Source organism: Aquila chrysaetos, chromosome 8, assembly GCF_900496995.4.
Source record: "Aquila chrysaetos chrysaetos chromosome 8, bAquChr1.4, whole genome shotgun sequence".
Classification (NCBI taxonomy): Eukaryota; Metazoa; Chordata; class Aves; order Accipitriformes; family Accipitridae; genus Aquila; species Aquila chrysaetos.
The window spans coordinates 5,977,379-6,001,103 of record NC_044011.1 but is presented as its reverse complement, the minus strand read 5'-3'; the positions used below and the strand labels follow the sequence as shown (position 1 = coordinate 6,001,103).

Genomic DNA, 23,725 nt, shown 5'->3' with positions numbered 1-23,725 from the left:
AGGGCTTGCGCAGCTCCAGCTGCCTGGCCTGGTCCCCAGGGGCCCAGTTTGGTACTGGGCTGTATTGGGAAGCAAAAAGCATCCCCCATGAGGCTGTGGCAGGGTTGGCCAGGTCATAAGGCAGGTCCTGCCTGCACCAGGCAGGGCTTGGACCCCGCTTGCCCCCCAGGGAGGGGGAACAAGCTGCCGGCGAGGTCATGGTGCCAGGGCGGATGCGGGAGGCGATGGGGAACCTCCAGGCACTGCCTGGCAGGAAAGGCTGAGCCCAGAGATAGGGCTGGAGCCCACAGCACCATCCGTCCTCCCGCCGGGCGGATGGGATAGGGCAGCATGCATGGGCGACGCCGCTGGCCACCGGCAGCGGCAGGAAATCCTTCCCCCTCCCCGGTTTCCAAGCCCTGCTGGTGAGCGGTGGCCCTGAATTATCCCCCCGCAATATCCAGCTTCCACAGAGAGCCGGCACACCGCGGGATGGCTGGACACGATTTCCCAGGGCTGCTTCCTGTCCCCTGTGCCTACATCAACCCAGTGCCTCCCGTTTCCACCAGTGGCTGGGAGGTTTAGGGGGGGGCTTCTCAGCTTTACCTTCTGCTCCCAGGGTGCTGTGTGCCCCCACGAGCTGTCCCGAGCCCCTCCGAGCATGGGGATGCTCTGGGGCAGGTTCCCAGAGGTGAATCTGGGGCTGGACCAGGCTGCCGTGGCCAAATTCAGCACGGTGGCATGGGGGCGATCCCAGGCAAGGCTCAATCTCAGGAGGGGGAACCACGCCAGCAGAGCAGTGCCAGGGGAGAGAGGGTGTAAATGCCCCCAGGAGATGTAAGCCAGCCCTAATTCCACAGCACATGGTCAGAAGCGGACCCAGCGCCGAGTCTGGAGGCAGAGTGAGGAGCTGGGGCAGGGAGCACTAAAAACTTTTCAGAGCACAAGCGGATGAGGAGATCCCCTGAAAACACAGCAGGAGCCCAAGACCTAGAGAGAAAGGAAGAAAATCAGTGTGGGACAAGATTGGCCTGGCCTGGCTGGCAAGTTAGCTACTGCAGGCAAGACCAGGATGGCTGGGGGACACGGAGCCCTTGGGGGTGGGACAGCGCTGAGGAGAGGGGGAATCGGGGCTGAAGATGGGGGAAACTGGGGCAGTGCACGCTCTAAGCACCAGTGAAGGCAGAGCCTCTCCCAGCGCTGCCTTCTCTCGGCGCAATCAGACTAAGCCCTGCCTGGAAGTTTGTATTAAACGTTTACAAGGGTTCAAAAAAGGTGTACAAAAAAGGTAAAAGCCACACTTGCCTCTTCTCCTGGGGAGGCTGGTAAAAGCACTCCCCCCAACCAGCATCCCCACCTTCCTCAGCTGCCCAAAGACGTGCTTTGCCCAAGGCAAAACATGCCCCCAGCAGCCAGGAGAGGGTTAGCAGAAAGCTCAAATGCTTGACGCACGTTTACGCTCAGTCCTTAGTAATCTTGACATTAAATTCACACTGCTCTGCTGCAGCCGGGGATAATCCGTGTCCCTGGAGAGAGCCTATCCAAAGGGAAAATCTCCTCGCTGGAGGCCACAGTGGCTGAAGACTAATAATACAAGAAGCATCAGCGCTCTGGGCTGCTCCTTATACAGGGCAGGCCCTGAGCGCACAGTCTACCAATGCCCAGGGAGACTTCTACAGCCATGGAAGAGTGACCTGAGGAGCGGCTCCCTGCGTGCCCCGAGCGTCCAGAAACCAGGGCTGGGCAAGCGGGGATGGGAAAGGACAGACAGATGCCGGCCACGACTCAGGTCAGCCCTCACGCCGCAGCAGCACATTCACATGGGGTAGTTGAGAACAACATCTTGCTTGGCCAGCTCCAGCAACATGGGGTCGTCGAAGAACTTGCTGATGCTCACGTCTTCACTCAAGCCCTGCAGGGTAATGGCAAAGCCAGAAGTTATTCCTTTCGTAGCCAGCTCTCATACAGCCATTGCAGCAGGGATCCCACCAAAAAGCCCTGGTGTCCCGCAGTAAGAGAAATTTTCGGGCTCCAGCGAAGGCAGGAGAATTTGCAAGGCGTGAGGTGCTTCTCAGCAGCTTGAAGGCACCTAACAGCCTCTCAGGAAGCTGCAAATGTGTGGTTGCTACTGCTGAGAATATCTGCCAGCTCACTGCCCTCCCAAAGGGGAGCTTGATTCCCTCTGCTCCCTCTGCGGTCCCAGGAGCCCCTCCAACCCCTCAGTCCAGCTCACTCAACCAGCACAGAAACCAGTTGCTGCTTTTTCTGCAGGACAAACAGGCTAAATCAGGCCACCAAGGTGTCAGACGGGCTGGGTAGAAAGCAGGGCTCAGCAGATACTGCAGGACCCCACTTTTGGCTGGAGTCGCTGCCAGATGAGTTGCTCACGGGACCATCACAGGCACCAACAGGCAGCATGGGGGATCAAGAGTGAGGGAAGTCCTGAGGCACAAAGGACATTGGTCCACTCTGGGAAGACAGAGGGGACATGGCATGCCCAAGAGACAACACTGCAACAGCTCAGCTGCTGGTAGAGATGGACAGAGGGACACTACAGGGATTACTCCCAGACATACCTTCCTACGCCTGGTCTTGATCATGAACTCTCTGGCCAGATGCGGGGCTGGCTGGGGCTCCAGGGGTCGGATGACGATGCTCTTGTCCAAGGGGTCACCAGGCACAATCTGAAACACAGGGCCAGGACATGAGAGTGATGCTGGGGGCTAGTTCAACCTCCTGGAGACCCTGAACTGCAACAGAAAACATCCCTGGACCCTGTGGACACCCCCAGCCTTGGTGTGACAGCCCCAACACCCTGTCTGTTCTCCTGGCACAGAAAAACTGTCATGTCACTACTGGTGATCATGCCTGCGAGAAGTCACTAATACGGTGTTGATAACCTAAGCCAAGAACACGTCCCACCTTCCCCACGTGCTGGTGTACTGTAAGGCCTCTAAAAACCTGCTAACCAGAACAACCAACCCATATGGGTCCCAGTCAGTGCAACCCTCTCTAGAAATCAGACACGTTTATTCTTTTCAGAGCTAAGCCTTGGGCTTTTACATCTTGACCTTTAAGCCAGCTCTTGAGGCTGACTGCTGCTGCTGTTCTCACCTGGCTACACCAGAAGTAGTTGTGCACCTCACAGTGGTAGCTCCAACAAGACCTGGCTTGCCCCAGACTCGGAAGTGGCCAGAGGACAGTATTTTGTCCCACACCCTGTTTTCCATAGGTTTAAAAAGCCTTCTCTAGAGGCAAAGCCTAACTGTGGCCACCTGTGTCTTATGGCACGCTAATGAGTCTGAGCCCTGCTCCAAGACTTCTGCTCCCCAAGCTGCAGAGCACCAAGCGCACCCAAGCAGCTTCCCTTCTCCCAGATGAGGATGTCCTCTCTCCAGGCACTGAAGGACCCTTATACTCAGCAAGCAGCAGCATTCAGCACTCCCTTGTGAGGGCAAAGGTTGATGTGACTTGGAACAAAGCCACTGGCTTCTGGCAGACACTTAACAGCTAGCATACAAAGCCCCCCCAACTCGAGATCCTTTGAGGATATTCTCCAGAGAAGTTGCCCTGCCCTGTGTGAGCTGTGGCACTGAGCTCTATTGAGAGCACCTACCTGGTGCCTGATCCTACCGTGTCCCTCTTCCCCATCTCACCAGGGCATGGACTTACCTGCCAGTGGTGGAAGACAGAGAGCGAGAAAGCTTGTCCCTGCGTGTGGGTCCTCAAGTCTGTCTCAAAGCCAAATGAATCAATGGCTGGGATGAAGGCTTTGATGGTGTAGAGAGGAGAGCCTGGGATCGGAGCATCTTGTGTCACATGGCCTCTGCCAACACATCAAAAGATTAGTTTTCCTATATGTCACAGAATCATGGAATGGTTTGGGTTGGAAGCGACCTTAAAGATCAACCAGTTCCAACCCCCCTGCCATGGGCAGGGACACCTTCCACTAGACCAGATTGCTCAAAGCCCCATCCAACCTGGCCTTGAACACTTCCAGGGATGGGGCATCCACAACTTCTCTGGGCAACCTGTTCCAGTGCCTCATCACCCTCATGGTGAAGAATTTCTTCCTAATGTCCAATCTAAACCTACTCTGTCAGTTTAAAACCATCACCCCTCGTCCTATCACTACATTCCCTGACAAAGAGTCCCTCCACATCCTTCCTGTAGGCCCCCTTTAAGTACTAGAAGGCTGCTATAAGGTCTCCCTAGAGCCTTCTCTTCTCCAGGCTGAACGAGCCCAGCTCTCTCACAGCCTGTCCTTACAGGGGAGGTGGTCCAGCCCCCTGATCATCTTCATGGCCCTCCCCTGGACCCACTTGAGCAGGTTCATGTCTTTCTTACGCTGACAGTCCCAGAGCTTAATGCAGTACTCCACGTGGGGGTCTCATGTCCCTTTATGTGTTCTCCTCTCTGACACTCAGGAAGAACCACGCACACACCAAAGGCTGCGTGTGATCCTGGACATCCCCTCCCCACACAGCACAGGTGCTAGGATCAGTCAAGGAAGATTTCGGCTGTCACTTCATACAGATTTCACACTCTCCCCTTGCTTTACAAGCAGTGCTAGGACTGTGAACCTCTCCAGCAACCCAGATCCCAAGCGAGCAGTTGCTGCTTTGCAATGCTAAGGTGATGGCAGCTGGCCAGAACAGCTCACCTCCGCCTGGCCAGGACTGTGTACACCGCAGACACACAGTCAGCAGGAGCCTGCACCTCCACAAAGTAGTAGGGCTCCATCAAGCGAGGGGTGGCCTGTGAGGAGAAAGGGACACAAGCCACTGAGCCTCCAGCAGTGCCAACACAGTTCAGTTCAAGTAAGAGTCAGGGACTGGCATGCTTTGGTCAAAGGTCAAACACAGCGCCTGACTGGGAATGAAAGGGTTCCTGCTGCCCCATGCCTGCCCAAACCAACGTCAAACAAACACTGAAAGGAGCTTTTCTCTTTCTGGCCATGAGTCACATGCTTCCATCTCCCCCACGCCCACCCTTCCCAGCAAGCCAAACAGTAGCAAAAAGGGGAGACAGAGCAGATGCACACAAGTTTCCAGCCAGACTGGAATGTGATTGCTTGTAAAATCTGTCTGCCAGCCACAGGGGCGCTGGAAACATTAATGGATGAATGAGTCAGTTTAAACTGACATCCTTGGGGCAGATACTGCAGCACACATGCAACCTGCATTCCTTGGAGCCCATAGGAGCCAGCATAGCACAAGGTTCAGTCTTTGTCATGCACAGCATAGTGCTCACCATCAGGAAAGCAGAATACACCACTCTCCGGGCCGTTGGGATGATCTGTCCTCCACCCCGGTGCAAGGGCTCCTGAGCAATCACTGCATCCAGGATCTTAAACTTCACGTTGCGGATCACTGAGGAAGGGCAGAAATGACAGCAAGTGACTCAAGGGGGATGTTCTCTGCCATACCAGCACCAACCGTGTCTCCCCAGAGACCCTGAGCACAGAGCAAACATCCAGACAAAAGACCTACAGCTATCAGAAGTTCTCCTAAACCTAATTCCAGCAGGGAAGGCATGACCATGTCCTAACCCTGCATATCCAAGATGGGGATTCAGCAGCTTATCTTGCAGGGTGCTCAGTGGTCTGCACCTGAATGATATGAGGAGCAGAGCCAAGGTCTGGAGGAGCCAGATTGCTGGCTAACTGGGCCTGGTTTGTAAGCACGCAGCAAGTGCCAGTGCCTGGGTGGCATGTACAGCCAGGAAAAAGGGGAAGGTTTTGTTATCTCCCTTGTCACCCATCCCCACAGCTGTTCCCAGCTGTGGTGTGTGAAAGGAACTGGCCACGAGGAACTGCACCAGCAAAATGACTTGAATGCTTAGAGATGGAAGAATTTAATCAATCTTGTTAGCTCCACTTCTCCACAGGTCCTACTTACATTCATCACAGAGAGGCCCTTCCCTGGTCCCCCACTGAAATCCCTGTACAATGCTGTCCTTCACAGAGCCCAGCAGCGACTTGTCCACCTACAGACAGATAGACTGCTTCAGAGACCAAATGTGCATCACAAGGCAGTAACAGACAGACCCCAGTGTTTAAAAGCCAGTTCCTAGAAGAGCAGCAATGTCCCCCGATACCCCCAATGTCCATCCCTCCCTCTCACAGCTCAGGAGCATCATCTTCAGAATTTGGCATCTAGAGCTGCTAATTAAGAGAGTCCATGTTTTGGTAATCCTGAAAGGCAGACCAATTAGTTGCCAATTTTGAGGACGTTGGCCCAAAGACCAACACCTGAAAAATAACAGGCAATTTGCTAGCCAGTGTAGGAGTATGGTGAAGGAAGCACAGCAGATCTGAGATCTGGCAAACCAGTGAGCACTCCAACAGCATTAGGACCTTGCTGCAGGTTCTGGAAGGAGTGGTAACCTCATGGCACCACAGGACAAATGTCTCACTGAAACATAATCCCCCTGCCTGTGTTTCTCACCTCTGAGGGCAGCGTATCATCTACTAGGATGTTTGGGCCAGTGGCATCTGGACCAAAGGCCCAGATAGAACGGGCAGCCAGCAAATCCCAGTCATATTTGGTCTGGAAGAATTCACCCAGCTTCTTTCTGATAGAAGAAGAAGGGAAGAAACTTTAGCAAACAAGTATCTGACCTGCACTTACAACATATTTACGACCCTGTTCCCTTCAGGCATAAAAAGGTCTCAGCTTTTACCTGGAGCAACTCGTTTACTGGGACTGGGATGCTCATGGACTAGCTGGTAGCAATACTGAACCTAGGACCCCTGCCTAGAGGCGGTTGGCTGATACTGTGCACCTTGCAGATCCCAGCATTCCCTTTTTCCCCCAATTATTTACTTCTGGGTGGATTCCTGCTCTCCCCAGATCAGTCATACCTGTTCCACGTTATCTGGACCACTTCATTTTCAATGTCCTCTGCGAGTCCCTTTTCCAGGGGCTCAGCAATCATCGTGATCTTGTTCCTGAGAAGAGAGATGGTTCCAATTAGTCTGCAGAATGATGGAAATGGGAGTAATTGGCAGGACCTCAGGGACTGCACACTGCCTCGAACACAGCTAGAAAGATGAAGCCATCCGTGTCCTTCGCTGTTACTATCTTGCTTGTAAAGACAACCCAGGCGCTTAACAACTGCTCTCCGAAGTCTGCTCATCTCCAGAAGCAGATTGCTAAGGGACAGCATGGCTCCATCCCTCCTGCCAGATGTCCAGCACTTGTCCGGGCTGCAGAAGGAAGCCCATGGGCCACACAATATGCCTCTATCAGAGCCAGAACTCGCTGTGTCCAACACACGAGATGTTGCCTTGGAGAACCTCACCAACGCAAGTAGCCTGCCCCCAGAGCAGGTTACTTCACATGCCCAACAGTTCAAAGACTGAGCTGAGACTGGAACCTTTCTGTTTGCAAAAATAAGGCTGCCAACCATGGGGAGAGTATACCAGAATAAAGGAAAGTAAGAAAACCCAGAAACCACAAGGGAACACAGAAAACCTGTCTTCAGCTTATGACAGATAATGATTTCCCTAAAAATTCAGGCATTAAAATGTCCTGTGCTGCTAAACTTCACCCTGGTTATTCAGCCTACATTCCCTCACAGGCCTCCCTCTTTCAGACATGTGCATCTCATAATGCATTGCTAGGCGAGGAAGATGAGACCAGGCTGTAAGGCTCCAGTGCATCACCAGAAAGGAAAAAAATCAATTTCAAGATTAAGAATGGATACGAGAAGACAAAGCTTTTGCTCATTAAATGTTTGGAGAGTTACTGAAGGCATCACTGGGCTCTTTGGCACCCGCTCTAGGATCCCAATACATCTCCTAGTCTTGGAAACACCACAAAACTGCTGAGAAGGTGTGAAATTTAGCTAAAAGAAAGGAGTATGTGGATCTGTCTTTGTTCCCTCCATTCTGAGAGTTCCTACGAAGCATAGAAATATCCCTGGGACTCAAGTGTGTTACTGAGGAGTTCAGCAGAGCTGCTGCAACAGCACGCTGCCAACTCAGGCACGCATCACTTGTCTGGACAACAGCCACTGAGAACAGACCCCTTGGAAGGTATGAAGTCTATTCCCCAGTGAACCCCTCCATCTGCCTGTCTCCAATGCCCAGCTCACCCATGGGCTCTTACTTCTTGTTGGGTGTCTCAGCAAAGCACTTGAGGGAGGACGTTTCCACCACTGTCTCGCAGAATGTCACAACTGGATCAGCGACCTGGAATAACAACAACAGGTTTGTAAGATTTTTAAGTACTTTTTTTTTTTTAAAGAGACTAAAACCTTTGAACACCTAAAAGAAAAAACTGATTTGTCTGCCAGTGTTTTAATCAGCATTGTGTACGAACCACTGAGGCCTGCACAGGCAGCTTTACTATTCCTTCATTTAAACAAGACAGGAACATTTAAACCTAATTCCAGTTATGAAAAATTCTCCTCAATTTATTTATTTGATGCTAGCCAGGCAACAGCTGAAGTACAAGAAAAGGCTGGAACATGGTCATACACTCCTCTCCAAGCCAAATTTCAGGCTCTCAATCACACCGGTGTGACAGAGTCAGGCTGTAAGAGTTACTTTTGCATCCTAACAGCCCTTTTTTTTTTCCTTTTAAAGGGACATGACAAAATCCATGCTGTAAATTCAGCTAGGTTTATTTTCCCATCCTTCTGAGATAGGGGGACAAAACCCCTTCCCCAGCTGGAAAAATCCCTCTCTCATTTCCTCACCTTGATATCAATCTCTGAATACATCTTCCGTAGATCGTGCATCACACAGTCCAGGTAGAGCTCCCCTGTCCCCAGGATCACATGCTCCCCAGACTCTTCCACCTGAAAGATAAGACATGGGTTCAGCTGACAGCATTACTGCTCACAGGCCCTTGCCTTCCAGGCTCCTACACACAAGCCTGAGGGAGTATCAGCTTTAAATAAATTAGTTAGGATCAGAGCACCCCAAGGAAAGCTCCCACAGCGTTTTCTAGCAGAAAGTGCTGATGTGCTCTGCAGAAAGCTGCTTCCCTGGCACAGCAAGGTATGCGTTTTTCTGCCGGATTTACAGTTTTCTGCTATTTCCACAGGATTTGTGAGATCAACCGCAACAGCATGAAAAAACCCCAAACAAACAAAACCACCTACACTAAATTATTATTTAAGATCAGCCTATGAGGTAGCCCCCAGCATGAGCTGAAAACAGCCATACATACACCAGAAATACCTTAGTAGTAAGTGAGGGGTAACTCTTGTTGACTTTGCGGAGACCATCTAACATTTTCGGGAGCTCCGAGGGGTTGACTGGCTCTACAGCTATTTTGATAACAGACGTGGTGTTGAACTTCAAGGGACGGAAGATCTGAGCCTGAAACCAGATAAGGACAAAGAGCTGACACTCTGCATCATCAGATGGCCACTGGAGTTAAACACAACGTTTGAAGCTGTTCTCTTTCCCTTAGTGGCTCTTGTGCCCTGGCTCCTCGGCAGACAACGTTTCTTTAACCTCACCACTGGAGCTTTTGAGATGTGCTCCATCACCTTGACTCCCTGTAAGGCTGAGCGATACCAGCTATGCACAGTACCTCCTCATTGCCCCGAGGCTCCGTGACGGTTGCAGTCTTCACTATGGGCTGGTCCACTCCTTCTATCAGCACCCAGTTGCCAGCAGGAACCCGGTTTACCTCAATGTGATACCTAAAAGGCAGGAGAGCATCACTGCAGCGTTTGCTGCAGCCAGCCTCAGGCCCCTTGCAGCCCTGTCCTCCTCCCTGTCCCTGGCAGCAACGACTCCAAGTGACTTTTCTCCCAAATAAGCACATTGCCAGAGCTTTCCACACCTTGCAACTGAGATCCAGAGACGTCCGACAGTGCAGATCTGGGAATCCTCCTCATCCTCCAGGGTATAGTTTTCTCCAAGGACCTTCACAGGCTGCCCAGCATGGATGGTACCACTGAGCACTCTGCCAAAGGCGTGGAACTGAACACCATCGTCTGTGCTGTACATTTTTGTTGTGTGACACATCAGCGGACCCTTCCCATGAGAAAGAGAGAAAGAGAGAGAGAGAGAGAGAGAGAGAGAGAGAAACAAGCCTCTTTCAAAATACAGTCAAGAAACAGACACAGACCTGGCAGGACTCGTAGATACAAAGGGATTATAGGCTGGAATTTAGAAATACTTCTTTTGACTTGCCAAGTCCTTCATTTCCTTCCACTGGAAGCCTTACATCTCCTTGCCCTGTATGGAGATCCCTGGAATGACTTTGGTGGACTTTTCTAGAGCTCTCCTCCCTCCTCTTGTGGAGCAGTAAATAGTGGTTGGGACATGAGAAGAAATGTCATCTGCTGGCCTGCAAACAAGCTCAGGGCATAGCACCCGAGCCTCCACAGATCACAGCTTCCAGTCCCATAAGGCCACTCCACAACTCGTGATCTGGTGACAGTCACCACTGTATGGTTTTATGTGAGTAATCACAAATCATTAAAATAAGAGATTCGTTTTCTCTCCAGACACTAGAGCAAAAGTCACAGGCAAATTCCTCACTAAGCTGCTGGCTGGCGTTGGTGGCTCTAGACAACTCTGAATGACAGCTCAGTACAAGCTGTTTGAGGAGGAAGGTTTTTGCAAGGCTTTGATAAGAAAGGTGCTGACTAACTAATGTAGGGTTATTTTTATCAGTATAGTTCAGATCAGTTTTCTCAGAGTTTGGAGAGAGAATCAAACTTCAAGGAAAAGGGACAAAAAGGCAGCAAAAGGACACAAAATCACCCTGCAGTTCCCACGTGCTCTGAAGTCCTGACCTAGTCCTGTTCCTCTCTGAACACTGTCAAACAATTCTCTCTCTCAAGGGCTGCGCTGGCAGGCAGCTGAAGTTTCTCAGAGTGAAAAGATTTGTTTCAGTATCGGATGAGAGGTTTCAAAATGCTGGAAGTCAAATCTGTGCAGATGGCTGCCTAGGAGGCAGCTGCCCTGTCAAGGCAGTGAAAGAGGGGCACATTTGCCACACTTTCAGACGCTCAGAGCAAAGCAGAAGAGTTTCCTTACGTCAGGGTCGCATTCACTCATGGCCTCCCCTAGATCAGAGTCGACGCCACCAGTGTAGGTATGCTCGATTTTTGTCTTGGCTCCCACCTTCGGGGAGGGGATATGCTGCACACACATGTCCACAAAGCCTGGAAAAGTAATACTTCATGAGAACAGGATTAAGCAGTGTAGAGGAAAGAAATGGACTCCAATAACCACAAGGCAAAGCCATTCTGACTGCAGTGCACCTAGAGCAATGGGGAAGATGGGAGCAGTGTCTCAAGCTGTCCTTTGGGCAAATGGCTTAATATTTTATATTTGGAAAGCTGAGAAGGGATCTGTGCAAGTGAGCAGTCCATGGCTATAATACAGCCCTTAACTCTGTTAATGTGAGACTAGGGTATTGGGAAGATTGTGGAGGGGAAGACAAACAGCATTTACCTGTGAATTCCCCAAAGAACTTCTTGCAGACAAGCCGCAGGAGTGGCCGAATGTTCAATTTCAATTCCTCTTTGGTCAGGTGGATGCCAAGTTCATCCAGAGTCCTGGGCAGGGTCGTGTCCACGTCTCCCACCACCTGCAAGACAACAAGCACCACTCTCAGCTTTGCTGCGGGGGTCCAAGCCAATAACTCCCAGGTGCAGCTTCACACCCCAGCTATCACCCTCAGGGCTCTTGACCTGCTATGGTTTAGAGCTCACAGGAGAACTGGCTGGCTGGTTCAAATTATCACTCGGCTGATATTAGGGCATGCTAGAAAGAGCAAAGGCAGTTCTATTAACTGTGCAAATATAGGGCTATATTTGCACAGAGCAACTGTTAAGGAGTTGCTCACTGTTGTTCTGCACCCCTAAACTCAATCTGTGAAGACCACACTGCAGAACAGGACAGACGAGTCCCACAGGCACCAGGCACACCACCACATAGTGTTCAGCCCTTGGCTGCTCCTATCTGCAACTATGGGAAGGAGCATGAACCACCACATACCTGAGCCAAGATCTTGTACAGGGGCTCCAGAATGAACTCCACAAAACTGCGCTGGGAACTGCTCGTTGGGGCCTTTTTAGTGAACTTGCGGCTGTTGGGAGACCAAAGGAGAGACATGAGCAGCAAGCACTCTGCAGCCTGCAAGCACTCTTACTGCAAACACAGCCTCTGCTCTTCCCAGATTATCTTCTTCTCCCTCCCAATCCTCCTGGGAAGCTGTCAGGGACACAGGAGTCATGCTTACTCCAAATGAAGGCCAGAGGAGGTTCTCTGCTCCTGCTTATGGGATTCAGGAGGACCACATGGATTCACATCAAGCAGGAGACCTGACTCAACCCTTCCCAGATAGTACTCTATCACAGGACAACTCGGGTTGGAAGCGACCTTTGCATGGTCACCTAGTCTACGTTTTACAGGGAAAGGAGGGAAAAAGCCAGCAATAAACTAACAGACATTTAAACAGGCTTCTTACGTCTTCGGGTTGAAGTAGATGTCACCCCAAAGCCGCTTTGCAAACTCCTGATAATTGATGTCTCCTATAGGGAAAAAGCAAAAGGCAAAAGTCTCTCAGATGACACTGTATTTTTCACTGTATTGGAAATCTTTGGGTTTTGGCTTTTAAAACAACCCTGAGGATTCGATTTAATGGACCAATGCTGGTGAGTGAATGCTTGGTCCCAATTCTGAATAAATGATTAAGCCCTGACCTGGGGAGACCAGGCAGAGAGGCAGGCAGAAAACAGTCCACTGAGGATGGCACCAGCAGCCCAGGTACACTGTGGGTTCACAGACTTGCTTCTCAGGAACATTTCAACTCTCTCAATTACACACAAGGTTAGAGCTGAGAAGAGCTGGCCTGCTAGACACCATGCTGCAGGAACTCAGTTACATCTGCTTCATTTTCCAAACATTAATGCTGCAACCTGACACTGTAGTGCCAAGGTGCTGGGATGGCTTACACCCCATCCGCCCTGCAGGCTTATCGCAAGCATTTTCTGCCTTGCTGAACATCTCCAGGTTCTTTTCTCTTTTTCAGCCGATGCACTAAGCGCATAGCCAAATACCCAAGTGCTGAAGGAATATTGTAGTGCTTGGCTGTCATGGTCAATTTACAAATAAGACAGTGGTGATAATTTACAGCAGTTTCCAAACAAGCTTTTGCTGTGGGCAGATGTGCAAGCATAAGAAATTTCATGGTGGCTGCGGTTTTGACAGTTAAACTACTATAACTCATGTTAGTTGAAGTGTGGTGGCTGCACATAAAATCCCTGGTGGCCACAATCGAGTATTACTGACTTCAAGTACCCATTCAGCTCATGTCTGCCCCACATGGATGACAGCTCCTACGGACTGTGCCTGCATCTTTATTAGTCCCCCAAAGAAGGGCTATCATCCTAGCGGGCATTGAGTTAATGCTGTGACGCCCAGGGAGCTCATTTATTTCTCCAAACTCACCGAGGACATGTGATAGTCTGACACATCAGTCCCTGACCTCTACAACTTCATCCTCCCTCAGGCTAACTTCTTTGCAAGAGCTAGGCCAGCTGCTTTACAATATCCTTCTTCCCCTGCTCACGGCTCCTATGGATCACCCCGAACTCCCCAGTGTGAGACTTCAAAAACCTTGGCTGTACAGCTGGCTAATGCAAGCAAAAGGCCCACTTTTACAAGTGGCAGATTGCCTTGAGTGGGCACCTGGGGAACAGAAAATTAAATCAAAGCCAGAAAAAGACAGTTTCTTAAAAAAGAAAGAGGGCAAAAGTGCAAAACCTTGTGGGCCAAGCTTGCGCCCGGCTGCAGCTGAGTCTTAGACTCTGGAGACTTTTATGAAAAAGCAGGCAGAACTTAACTGCTTTGCTTCTGAGCTGTTGTGATAAGGAGGCAAAGCACAACACATACACCTGCCTTCAACTGCCATAGCAGGACTTGTTTTTTCTGCTTAAGGGTATGTATAAAATATTGGCTTCTGACTCAAGAAACATTTCTTGGGAGAAACCATCTAGCTAAAAACAAGTGAGAACTGTGTTTTTGCTTTTTACCACCCAGGGCTGAGACCTGCAGTACCTCTCAACTCCTAGAAATTCAAGAATGCATATACTGGCCATAAATGTGCAGTGAAAATTGAAGCTGAACGGCTTAGAAAACCTCAACAAAAAGGGTTAGGAAATGAGATGTTGGAAGTGTACGAGGTTTCTGGATAATCCTCACCATATGTGTCTGCATAAATCTTTGCAAAAGATCCCAGCGTGAAGCAGATGCTGTACTGTGAACTGGAGAAACACACGTTCCCCAGAAGGGGAGACAGAACGAGGTTCTCATCGGTGGAATACATGCTGAGAGGAGACAGTTTTTAGAGACAAGGAAAAAAAAAATAAAAAAAAATCAATGTTATGAACCAAGGAAGACACTTAAATCCACTTCCCACACCAAACAGCAGTATGTGATAGGCAAGGATTCTACATTGCCAAATAGCATCTTAAAACGGGCTGCAGCATGCTTGCCATTGGAATTTCAGGGTCAGTATAATTTTATGACTATAAACTTCGAAGCATTAGTTTGCAAAGAAATATTTAAAGACCTAGAACTAAAAAGTTACCAGCATAAGTGCTTTGTATATTTTGTCAGCTAGAGTTTTGCTTCCCCTAAAAAAAGGCAGCCAAGTTGATCAACCAAGCAAGGCAAAAGATAATACAAGGCAAATAATGTATGGATGGAATTGAATTGAAAGTTTTAATGAGTTCACAAGCATGCTAGACAGGATAAATTACCCTGCTCTGAGCTGCTTGACGCCAGTAGCAACTGAACAGAGAGACATGCAAGTGAGCTCATGTGCAAATTCACACAAACTTAAAGGGGAGAATGCTGTTAAGAAAATCACCTGGATGCAGAAGAACCCACAGAAACAATGCACTGCTACTGTGAAAGCTAGAGAAGATGTCCCTCCCTTCTCTGAGCAGGGTCTTGCAAGATTTGAACATAGCAATATCCTAGTCTCTGTTTAGGGGTTGGGACAGCAAGTTCTCATTAGTTTTGTAACAAACGTTCAGGAGCTCTGCAACATCTCAACCTACAATTTGGGATACAGCCTGGACAGTTTCAGTGTATTTGAGACATTTGGGAGCACAGAAGTTCCCTGCTCTGGTCATATGTCCACTTTCCCTACTTTTTAATGGGGGAAAAAACAGAGCTGATCCCATGAAGCTTGTCAGGAAGAGCCAATCCTGCCTAATTCAACTTATTGGCCGAGATGAATTTCCAATGGTTCTTCCTTCCCCATTTTCTATGATTCAACATATCAAGAGACAAACTCATTAGTTTTTAGGCATACACAGGGCTCACAGAGAGAAGCACCTGCAATGGAACAGGGACAGCAAGCACTACTGATGCATCATCCCAGACACCCATACCTGATCAGACCATTAACTTCGTCTACGATATGTCTGAGTTTGTAATAAGCATCTGTAGGGGGCAATTTCAGCTCCAGGATCAGTCGATCTATCTTGTTGATGCACACGGTCACTGCTAGCCTTTCCTGCACCGCGTGCTTGATCAGCCTCTCTGTGTTCAGCATCACCTGCAGGGAACAATGAGCACAAACACTGCTAGCAAAAGCCATCCACAAAATGCTATCTAGGGCATGACAGACAAAGCAGCGACCCTTACACACAGGGCTGGAGCTCTGTAGAAAAGTCTAAGCTCAGCCACCAGCGATCAGCTAATCTTCCTGAAATTTAGAAGTAGGTGCTAACCCAACCAAATTCCTTGAATCCTACCCCTTGGACATCTCTGATATAAATAACCTGGTCAATTTTAGGTATCATGGGGATGGAGATGCCAACAAGTTAGATAATCAGCCTACAGGTCACACGCATCACATCAGCCCTGGATAGAGAAGCCAGAGGCTTGACTCCTTATTTTGGGTGGAAAACACGCTTGCTTCCCAAACTGTCCTCCAAAAACCCTTCACCCCGGAAAGCTGAACCCATCCCAGGCCTTCATGCTAACGCAGGATCAAAGACTCCAGAGGAAGAGATTTTGAAGTTAATTTGCTGGAGAACCTGGCACTCACCCCCTCAGCCGCATCAATGAATAGCACAACGCCGTCCGAAATACGAAGGCCAGCTGTCACCTCATCAGAAAAATTGACATGACCTTCAAAAACACAAAATGGTGGTGAGAACCAGAGTAAGCCCTGACGCCAGCAGCACAAAGGATGGAAACCTGTCCCTCTGCTCTGAAGCTTGCTCTGGTCACTGGTATCCAGTGAGGCAGAACACAGATGGCTTCCTCCTCAGACAGGGACCCAGGAGCAGCTGCCAGAGCTCCGTATAGGGATTCACTTCAGCTTTAATGCTATTTTTTGAGAATAAACACAACTTGTTTAACAGGCACTTTTCCTCACATTTGTTACTGTTTTTCTCACAGCTCTGTGCAAGTACTTCAGGAAAAGAAGGAAGATTACTTCTCACCAAAGAACAACAGATGCCTCTCCCTCCAGTCTCCTCCTGCGCTCTAACCTCCCTCATCTTGAGCTGTAACTCAACAGATGTGTCCCAAGACCCTCCTTCCCAAAGTTTGGCCTTGGTTTCTTACAACAAGCTGATCTGTGATTATGCTCCCCCCACGGGAGCTTGTCAGAGGCTCGATGGAACTTGCCGAGAGTCTCGCTGTGGGGCAACAGCATTTGAGAAAAGTACAGTCCCCACTGTGCGTGGTGATACCTGGAAAATCCAATTCTACATATGCTTCTCATATACTTGAGTAAAACATATTTTCAGTCCCATTAGCCCTCAATTAGGCCTGCTAATCAGAAACGCAAGCCTAACTAAAAGCCAGCAGCACAGTCATTACTGCTGGAAGCGATTCCAGAAGACTGAGCTTAGCTAAAGGCTCAGGACTAGGCTGGAATCATCTACAAAAAAACGACAAAAAAACCCCATGGGCTTCTGTAAAAGAAAGCTTCCCAAGGTTTCATTGCACCTAAGTGACATCTCCAGATGAATCAGTGAGGTTTCAGTGTATAGATTTTTCTTTGTTTTTCTGAGAGCCAATGCTACACAATCCCACCACAATCCAACACAAAAGCTCTTTGAAGGCTCTCAATAACCATCACTGTACATGTTTTTACTGGTCTACTCCTGTCAACAGCACTATCCAGAGGACCAAAGAGGTTTATAATGAGAGAAATCTTGGTTCACATGGTCATGTATCTGCTCCACACATCAAGCTGCCTTCAGCTAAGTGCATCCCAAAACAGAATTTTCAGGATTACACAATCACCTGGAGTGTCGATGATGTTGAAGAGAAAAGACTTTCCTTTGGTGTCCGGCAGAACAATAGTCACTGGTGTGCTCTTAATCCCTACTCCCCTCTGAAAGACAGGAAACCAGGATTATCAGTTAAAAGAAAAAAAAATACATCACCATGTAAAGATATAAAAGATGACAAAAGAAAAATCAGAAAGATGGAAGGAAGTAAACATCCATCCAGGACATCCTGTTAGTCCTAGGGAAGGAGTAACAACCTCAGATTGCTGCAGCATCCAGCCCAGCTCCTCCATCCATACTGGCTCAGACTGATGAGCCACCATGGCACAATCCATGCCTCATTTCAGCTGAGGAAGTATAATATGCAACACCAGAGACAAAAGATGCGTGTTTTTCTGTGCTTTCGCCCTTCTGCTGCTATCAAGTTATACCTCAAAGCGTAAGATTTAATCACCCAGAGCATAAAGTAGAGCATTAAGGTGAAGAGAAAGAAATGCTTCACAGGATTGTTCTGGTCATGACAATATTTAGCAAGTAACAAAATAAGATTCCCATTCACACCCAACCACATGGAGTCAGAGCACCCAGCTAAGAGTTCCCATCAAAGGAAACCAAGGAGAAATACGTTTATTTTGAAATCATAGTCTTTCTCCTCATCCACCACTGCTGTGAACCCCTTCCACCTCTTTCTCTCAAAGAAAATAGGAGTTACACATATGCTGCGATAACTCTGCTATAGATTTTCAACATTTCATGGGTTATCATCTCAGATAGATAAAATCATACATGGAGACGAGGGTTGCAGGAAATGGAAGAAAGTTGGACCAAGGATCTTACTGAGGCAAACAAGGCAAGCAGATCATTTTATTGATAAAGAAAATAATCAAAATGTGGAAGGCACAAAAAGATGTTAAAATGGAAAAGGAAACTGCCTACAGTAAGTAACTGTGAGTAAAGCGTGAGACAACTGAATAAAAATCACTGCCTATTCTACAAGGCTCACTTACCTCTTGCTCTGTGAACAATATATCAGTGTAGCAAAGCTGCAAAGACAAAACAAAAGTCAGAATATCACACATTGGTATCAAATATTAAGTTTGAAGCAGGACACAATAACTCTTTACACATGGTTAAGGTGCTAAGTAAATGACAAAGACAGAATTAGGACTGAGCTCTGGCTTTCCAATCCTACGTTCTAATCACTAAACTACATTTTCCCCACATACAGTCACGCTCTCTCTGAGTGTAAAAGCCAACCCATGTTCCCCAGGGCAGGAATACACCAAAAGCTCACTTACGTCCTGGTCGTAGCGCTTCCGGATTTCTGGGTGTGTCTGTTCTATCAGGCAGTCAACAAAACAAGTCTGAAAAACATCAGACCGCAACAGAAAGGAGGTGACTATGTTCAGACAGATAAGTACAAGTACAATCCCATCCCTCCAGCAGCAGTACAGAGAAAGCTGGGCACATTATTATTTCCACATGGCTGAAAGAAAACCTACAAAAAATTGCATTAGCGAGAGGAGCAGAAAGAGACTGCTGCTGCGGAGATTGAGGGGTCAAGAGCAATGGTAAAAGTAAGCAACAGACAGATCATTACTACTACCCAATATACGTTGGATATTCACACTACCTTGCCGTGATGAAGGTGCCCGCACAGAGTCACATTTCGAATTAGCTCCGAGTTGTCCATCAGATCTGCCAGGAAACTGGAGGAACGAAACACAAAAGACTGTTGGAGGCTTCTGCTGTGTCTAAGAAAAGTAGGTGCCATTTCAGCTACACTTTCTATCCAAGGTGCCCCCTGAATCCTCTCCAAACTTTCATTCTGCCAATGCCCTGCGGAGGAAGAATCCCACTTTCCAGATGGGGAGGACAAGAGAGTTGGAGTCCTAGACAGATGGCCGTGGGTGGGAGGATACGGAGCTGGTAAAACTGCCAGCAATGGAATATTATTGAATATTTTTCTTCTCTTCTAGTCAGTATTAGAGCAAAAGTCACATCCATGTACTCAGATGATGAAATACTTCCACTCAAATAGTGGCAGGCAGTCAAGTAAATCACAGAGCTGGATAACAAGCACCCCACGCAGTTTTAGAAGGTAGCCATGGGGCTCCGCAGACCATTAATTCTGATTTTCAGGTCTTAAAACAGTGATGTTCCCGGGGACTCAAAGAAACAGTGATGGAATTTAAATCTTTTTAGAATCAGCAACTGAGCTGGGTAGTGACGAGCCGGTCACTTCTGCATGGATCCTGGCCAAAATATAATTGAGATCCTAAATTACCAAGTCCCCTAAAAAATAATGGGAGGCTACAAAACACATATCCATTGCCATGGGTCTGCAGAAAGTAAGTCCTGTCAAATAATCTCCTTTCTGAAAAGATTTAATTTTCACTGATGTGGTAGACTTCTTAACATACAACATTTTGATTAAGAGCTAAAAAATACAAAAATCAATAATAATACTGATTAAAAGCTTGCTTATTGGGCTTAAAATAAGGCTAAATGGGAAATCAATACCAAGCTTGCAGGTTTCTGGCTCAGTCCCACAAGGAATTTCTCTTGGCCCCATCCTAAACATTTATATCAACTAACAGGACAAAGAGGAATTCATTACAGATGGAACGACCAGAGGACACAGGGATCAGCAAAGCAGTAGATAATGAAGAGTACAGGTCATTGATTAAGAGCAAAATGGACTGCTTAGAAAAATAAGACCCAGCAGGCTCTTTGGTTTATATCTGGCTGTATAAAAAAAATATCTCTGATCAATGAACACAGCCATACTGACAGCATCACAAGACAGCCCCAAGAAGCAGCCATTCCAAAGAGGTCTTGGGCATCCAAATAACCAACTGACTGAATACAAACTGCAGTGAAATTTTGTTGCCAGAAAATAGCAGGATCCTTGATGATACACAGAGGGACTGCTCATGTTGGGGTCTGTTTGGCACACAGGGAACTGCTACTCAGCCTGCATCTGGTTCTGGGATCTACACTTGAAGATGACTATTAAAAACTGGAAAAAGCTCTGACTAGCCATGAAGTGGCTTATGGAAAGATGAGCCTAACAAGACACTCACGCAGCCCAATCTGTTCATCCTCAAATAGAAGACAACATACAGAAACAGCATGCACGCGAGGATACGGAGCCCCTCCACCCATCGACAAAATGTAGACGTTGATGCTAAGATTATATTTTTAACAGAGAAAGTAAACAACCATTTTTATTCCTTACCAAAGTTGCCTGAGATACTGTATCTCGAATCTTAAATTCATTTGGATTTTTTTGCAGGAGGTTTTCTCCCAACCCTGGTGCCCCAGGGGCTGCTCTGCTGGGCACAACCAGCAGACACCATCAAACGCAGCAGAAGTGCAGCTTAGCTGCAGCATTATGCTGACCTACGCACAACTTTGCATACAACCAGTAGCATAAAAATTCCCCTTGGAAACTCCTCCAGGATAGATGGGAATTAATCTGAGACAGCAGTAGGCCAGTGGTCACTGGGATCAACCCAAAATGTCCCAGTATGAGGTGTGCCACACACTGACCATATAAATATTTCTTGAGCCAGTCAAGAAAACTTGCCTTCAGCAAATCTGCACCACGAGGGTTTCTAATTATCAAGCTTTATATTAGCTGTCGAGGTAAGACTTACATTCTATTTCAGAAAACTATGCACTTTGCTGCATACTGTGGAGGGAAAATATATGTAAAATGGTTAGTCTTTTACTTTCTTCCTCTTGTTTTTGGTTCAAAATCTGGGAAACGGCTGCACTCAGTTCTGTTGCTTCTGTCAGTAAGAAACAAAGCCAATGCCCCCCAAAATCTGCCTCCTCCACATAGTACACACCACTCTGCCTCCCTACCTTTGCCTGCAAACAACAAAAAGCAAGGAAATCGCAGCACAGATGGCTTGAGCCAACGTACACGCTTAAAACCCTTACATACTACTTACTCCATCTCATAGACAGTGACCGGTAATGTCTGTTCCATCAGAGAGAATTTTTTGGTTTTCACAGGTTTAATAATAGGCTCTGAAAACAAGAGAAAGAACAATAAAACACTGTTACCAGAGACCCTGAACCCAGCAGGCTCAGAAACAATCATAGGGAACAGGGACTTTTGCAGACAAAACCACAATTTTCAAGGTGACAGATTCTCTTAGCTTTTTATAAAAGCAGTTGTACTAGATGATCATTGTAGGTCCCTTCCAACTGAACCGTTCTATTATAGAAGGATCAAATGAGATTACTTAAATGCATTTTCATTTCTCCTTAAATATCTTTCCAGTATCTGCTGATATCTATTCTTCAAATGATAGTTTGCTTTGCATTTGTAATAATCCTGAGCACCAAAATCTGCACACCACTAGACAAACAAGAGTCTGTGTGCTCCTGAGGCTGACAGGGAATCCAAAAGGGGCATTAAAACCAATGTGGAGAACAGAAGGGAGTATTATTTTCCCTTTTCCAAAGATCCATTAAGAGTCTTCTCTCTCCATACCCAACTCATTGCTTCCTCACCACTTACCAGTGAGAGGCTGTGTGTCCTCCTCTTGTACTATCGTCTCTACTTCAGGCCCATAGACCTCCTCAGCAGTGGGATAGTATTTCTTATCCTCATGCAGCACCACCTCCATGCCAGGGTGGTCCTCGTCGTGGTCCCCCATATCATCATCATCGTCATCATCCTCAAGCTGCAACCAACACTCACGTTTAGGCGCTGCCAGTACCAAAGTGCTTTACAAACACCAATCACCCCTGAAGGTACAGGCTTGGCGTTGTATGGCAAAAGAGAGACACAAACGCAGCCAGGGAACCAACAACACAGCCCCGGCACCTCACATCCATCGGCAGAGCAGCTTGCAGGGTTGCTCTCTGTAAACAACACACCTCTTCATGCTGAAAATTAACAGCACCTTGAAAACGAACAGCAAGAGGACTTGCAGAGATGCCTGCATAGGCGGTGACTCCCGCCCCTCACTTGCATAGACAACAGAACACACTTGTGCACAACCCAACCCCAACCCCAGCCCCAATTACACACAGACACCACTTTCAGATGAACTGCAGGAACGGGAGACTGGAAAGGGCTCCCGCAGTCCTCCGATGCTTTCCCCATCATGGCACAGCAGCCTCTGCTGTCCTCCCTGCCCTCATCACTCTTCTCTAGTGTTTGTGGAGTCTTGCTCTGCCTTCTCCACCGAGGAGTTGAGCTCCTTCCAATACTGCTGTAGCATTAGCGCATGTTACTAAAGGCCTGATGACCTCACTGAATGGGTACGGATCCTCCATTTGACTGAACGCAGAAAAAAGCCAAATACAGCTTCAGCTATAGCAGCTCCCAATTCTAACCATGATTCAAGCAGAAACTTTGTCTTTCCCTTATCACAGGAACAGGAGAGCAGCTTTTCCTGAATCCTTTAAAAACCAAATCCACTCTGATCCTCAGGAGTCAAATTTCACCACTAAACAAAGTTTCACTGCAGAACTAGAGCTCGGCACAGGAGAGGAATCACCAGCAACTTGTGAAGACCATGGCGCTCATCCCCTGCTCCCGTGGGGCTTATGGGGCAGGATGAAGCCCACACCAGGCTCCTGTGGGACGCTGCCCTTCCACCCATCCCCACCGCTCACCTCGTCCAGATCTTTAGACTCTCTGCCCAACTCGTCGTCGTCATCGTCCGAGTCCAGCTCCGGCCCGATGTAGTTCCCAAACTCGTCGTACAGGTCGGTGTCCATGCTGGGGGCGGGGAGGGGGTCGGAGAAGGATGCAGACCCTGCCCCACGCACCCAGGAATCCCTGCCCGAGCCACCCACAGCACCCAGCACTGCTCCGCGCCGGGGCTCCCTGCCCTGCCCGGTCCGGCCCTGCTCGCCCCGGCCCCGGCCCGTGTGCGACCCCCCAGGCCCGCCCCCCCCTCCCCGGAGCCCTGCACCGCCCCGAGGGCCCGGGCCCCGGCCTGCCCGCCGAGCGCCCTCGCGCCCTCCCGCCTTCCCCGCGCCCTCCCCGGCTCCCTCGGGCCCGCCCCGGGCCTACCCCGGTCCCGCTCTCACCCGCCGCGCTACCCTCGCCGCCGGCGCCGCCGACACCGCCGCGGAAGGCCCCCGGGCTGCCCGCGCCGCCTGTCGCGACAGAATCCCCCGCGGCCGCCGTCAGCGCCGCGCCCGCGGGGGAAGGGCCGGGCGGGGCGGGCGAAGCCGAGGACGGTCTCGGCGGGGTCTCGGTGGCCGCGGCCCGGGTAGGACCGCGCGGGGCGGCGGGGTCGGTTCTGTCAGGCGCGGCCGGGGCAGCCCCGCCGGGGCCTCGCGTGCGCTGCCCGGTCGCTATGGCGACGGGAGGGGCGCCCGGCGGCGGCGGGAGCTCGGCTGGGGGCGGCGGGGCTGTCGCGATAGAGGGAGGGGCGCCAGGGGCCGGCGGTGCGCGTGGCCCGCCGGGGCTGTCGCGACAGAAGGAGGGGCGCCAGGGGCCGGCGGTGCGCGTGGCCCGCCGGGG

The 23,725-nt window shown here is 49.2% G+C and overlaps 1 protein-coding gene across 2 annotated transcripts; it reads right to left on the bottom strand.

Moving 5' to 3' along the window:
- Nucleotides 1-1,217: 1,217 nt before the first annotated feature.
- EFTUD2 (elongation factor Tu GTP binding domain containing 2) lies at nt 1,218-23,400 on the bottom strand. 2 transcript variants are annotated; one of them, XM_030022893.2, is made up of 28 exons: nt 23,287-23,400; nt 22,867-22,972; nt 21,761-21,926; nt 21,186-21,264; nt 18,857-18,932; nt 18,522-18,587; nt 18,231-18,266; nt 17,237-17,327; nt 16,026-16,108; nt 15,364-15,530; nt 14,165-14,289; nt 12,429-12,492; nt 11,957-12,047; nt 11,411-11,546; nt 10,991-11,118; nt 9,786-9,979; nt 9,531-9,642; nt 9,173-9,313; nt 8,686-8,787; nt 8,094-8,176; nt 6,845-6,931; nt 6,429-6,555; nt 5,880-5,967; nt 5,233-5,351; nt 4,643-4,737; nt 3,652-3,805; nt 2,556-2,663; nt 1,218-1,891 (listed from the first exon to the last, which is right to left on the bottom strand). In XM_030022893.2, exons 2-28 carry the CDS (start codon nt 22,969-22,971, stop codon nt 1,796-1,798), a joined length of 2,919 nt encoding a protein of 972 aa, XP_029878753.1. In that variant the 5' UTR covers nt 22,972; nt 23,287-23,400; the 3' UTR covers nt 1,218-1,795. The 2 variants fall into 2 exon arrangements, with proteins under 2 accessions (XP_029878753.1, XP_029878754.1); XM_030022894.2 differs by having other exon boundaries at nt 23,270-23,315.
- Nucleotides 23,401-23,725: the final 325 nt, after the last annotated feature.

Excerpts from the sequence above, each read along its gene's own strand:
- EFTUD2 (XM_030022893.2), bottom strand. The coding sequence starts at position 22,971 with ATGGACACCGACCTGTACGACGAGTTTGGGAACTACATCGGGCCGGAG. Across the intron at positions 21,265-21,760 it reads GGACACACAGCCTCTCACTG|AGCCTATTATTAAACCTGTG; the intron begins GTAAGTGGTGAG and ends TCTTGTTTTCAG. Across the intron at positions 1,892-2,555 it reads TCAAGACCAGGCGTAGGAAG|GGCTTGAGTGAAGACGTGAG; the intron begins GTATGTCTGGGA and ends ATTACCCTGCAG.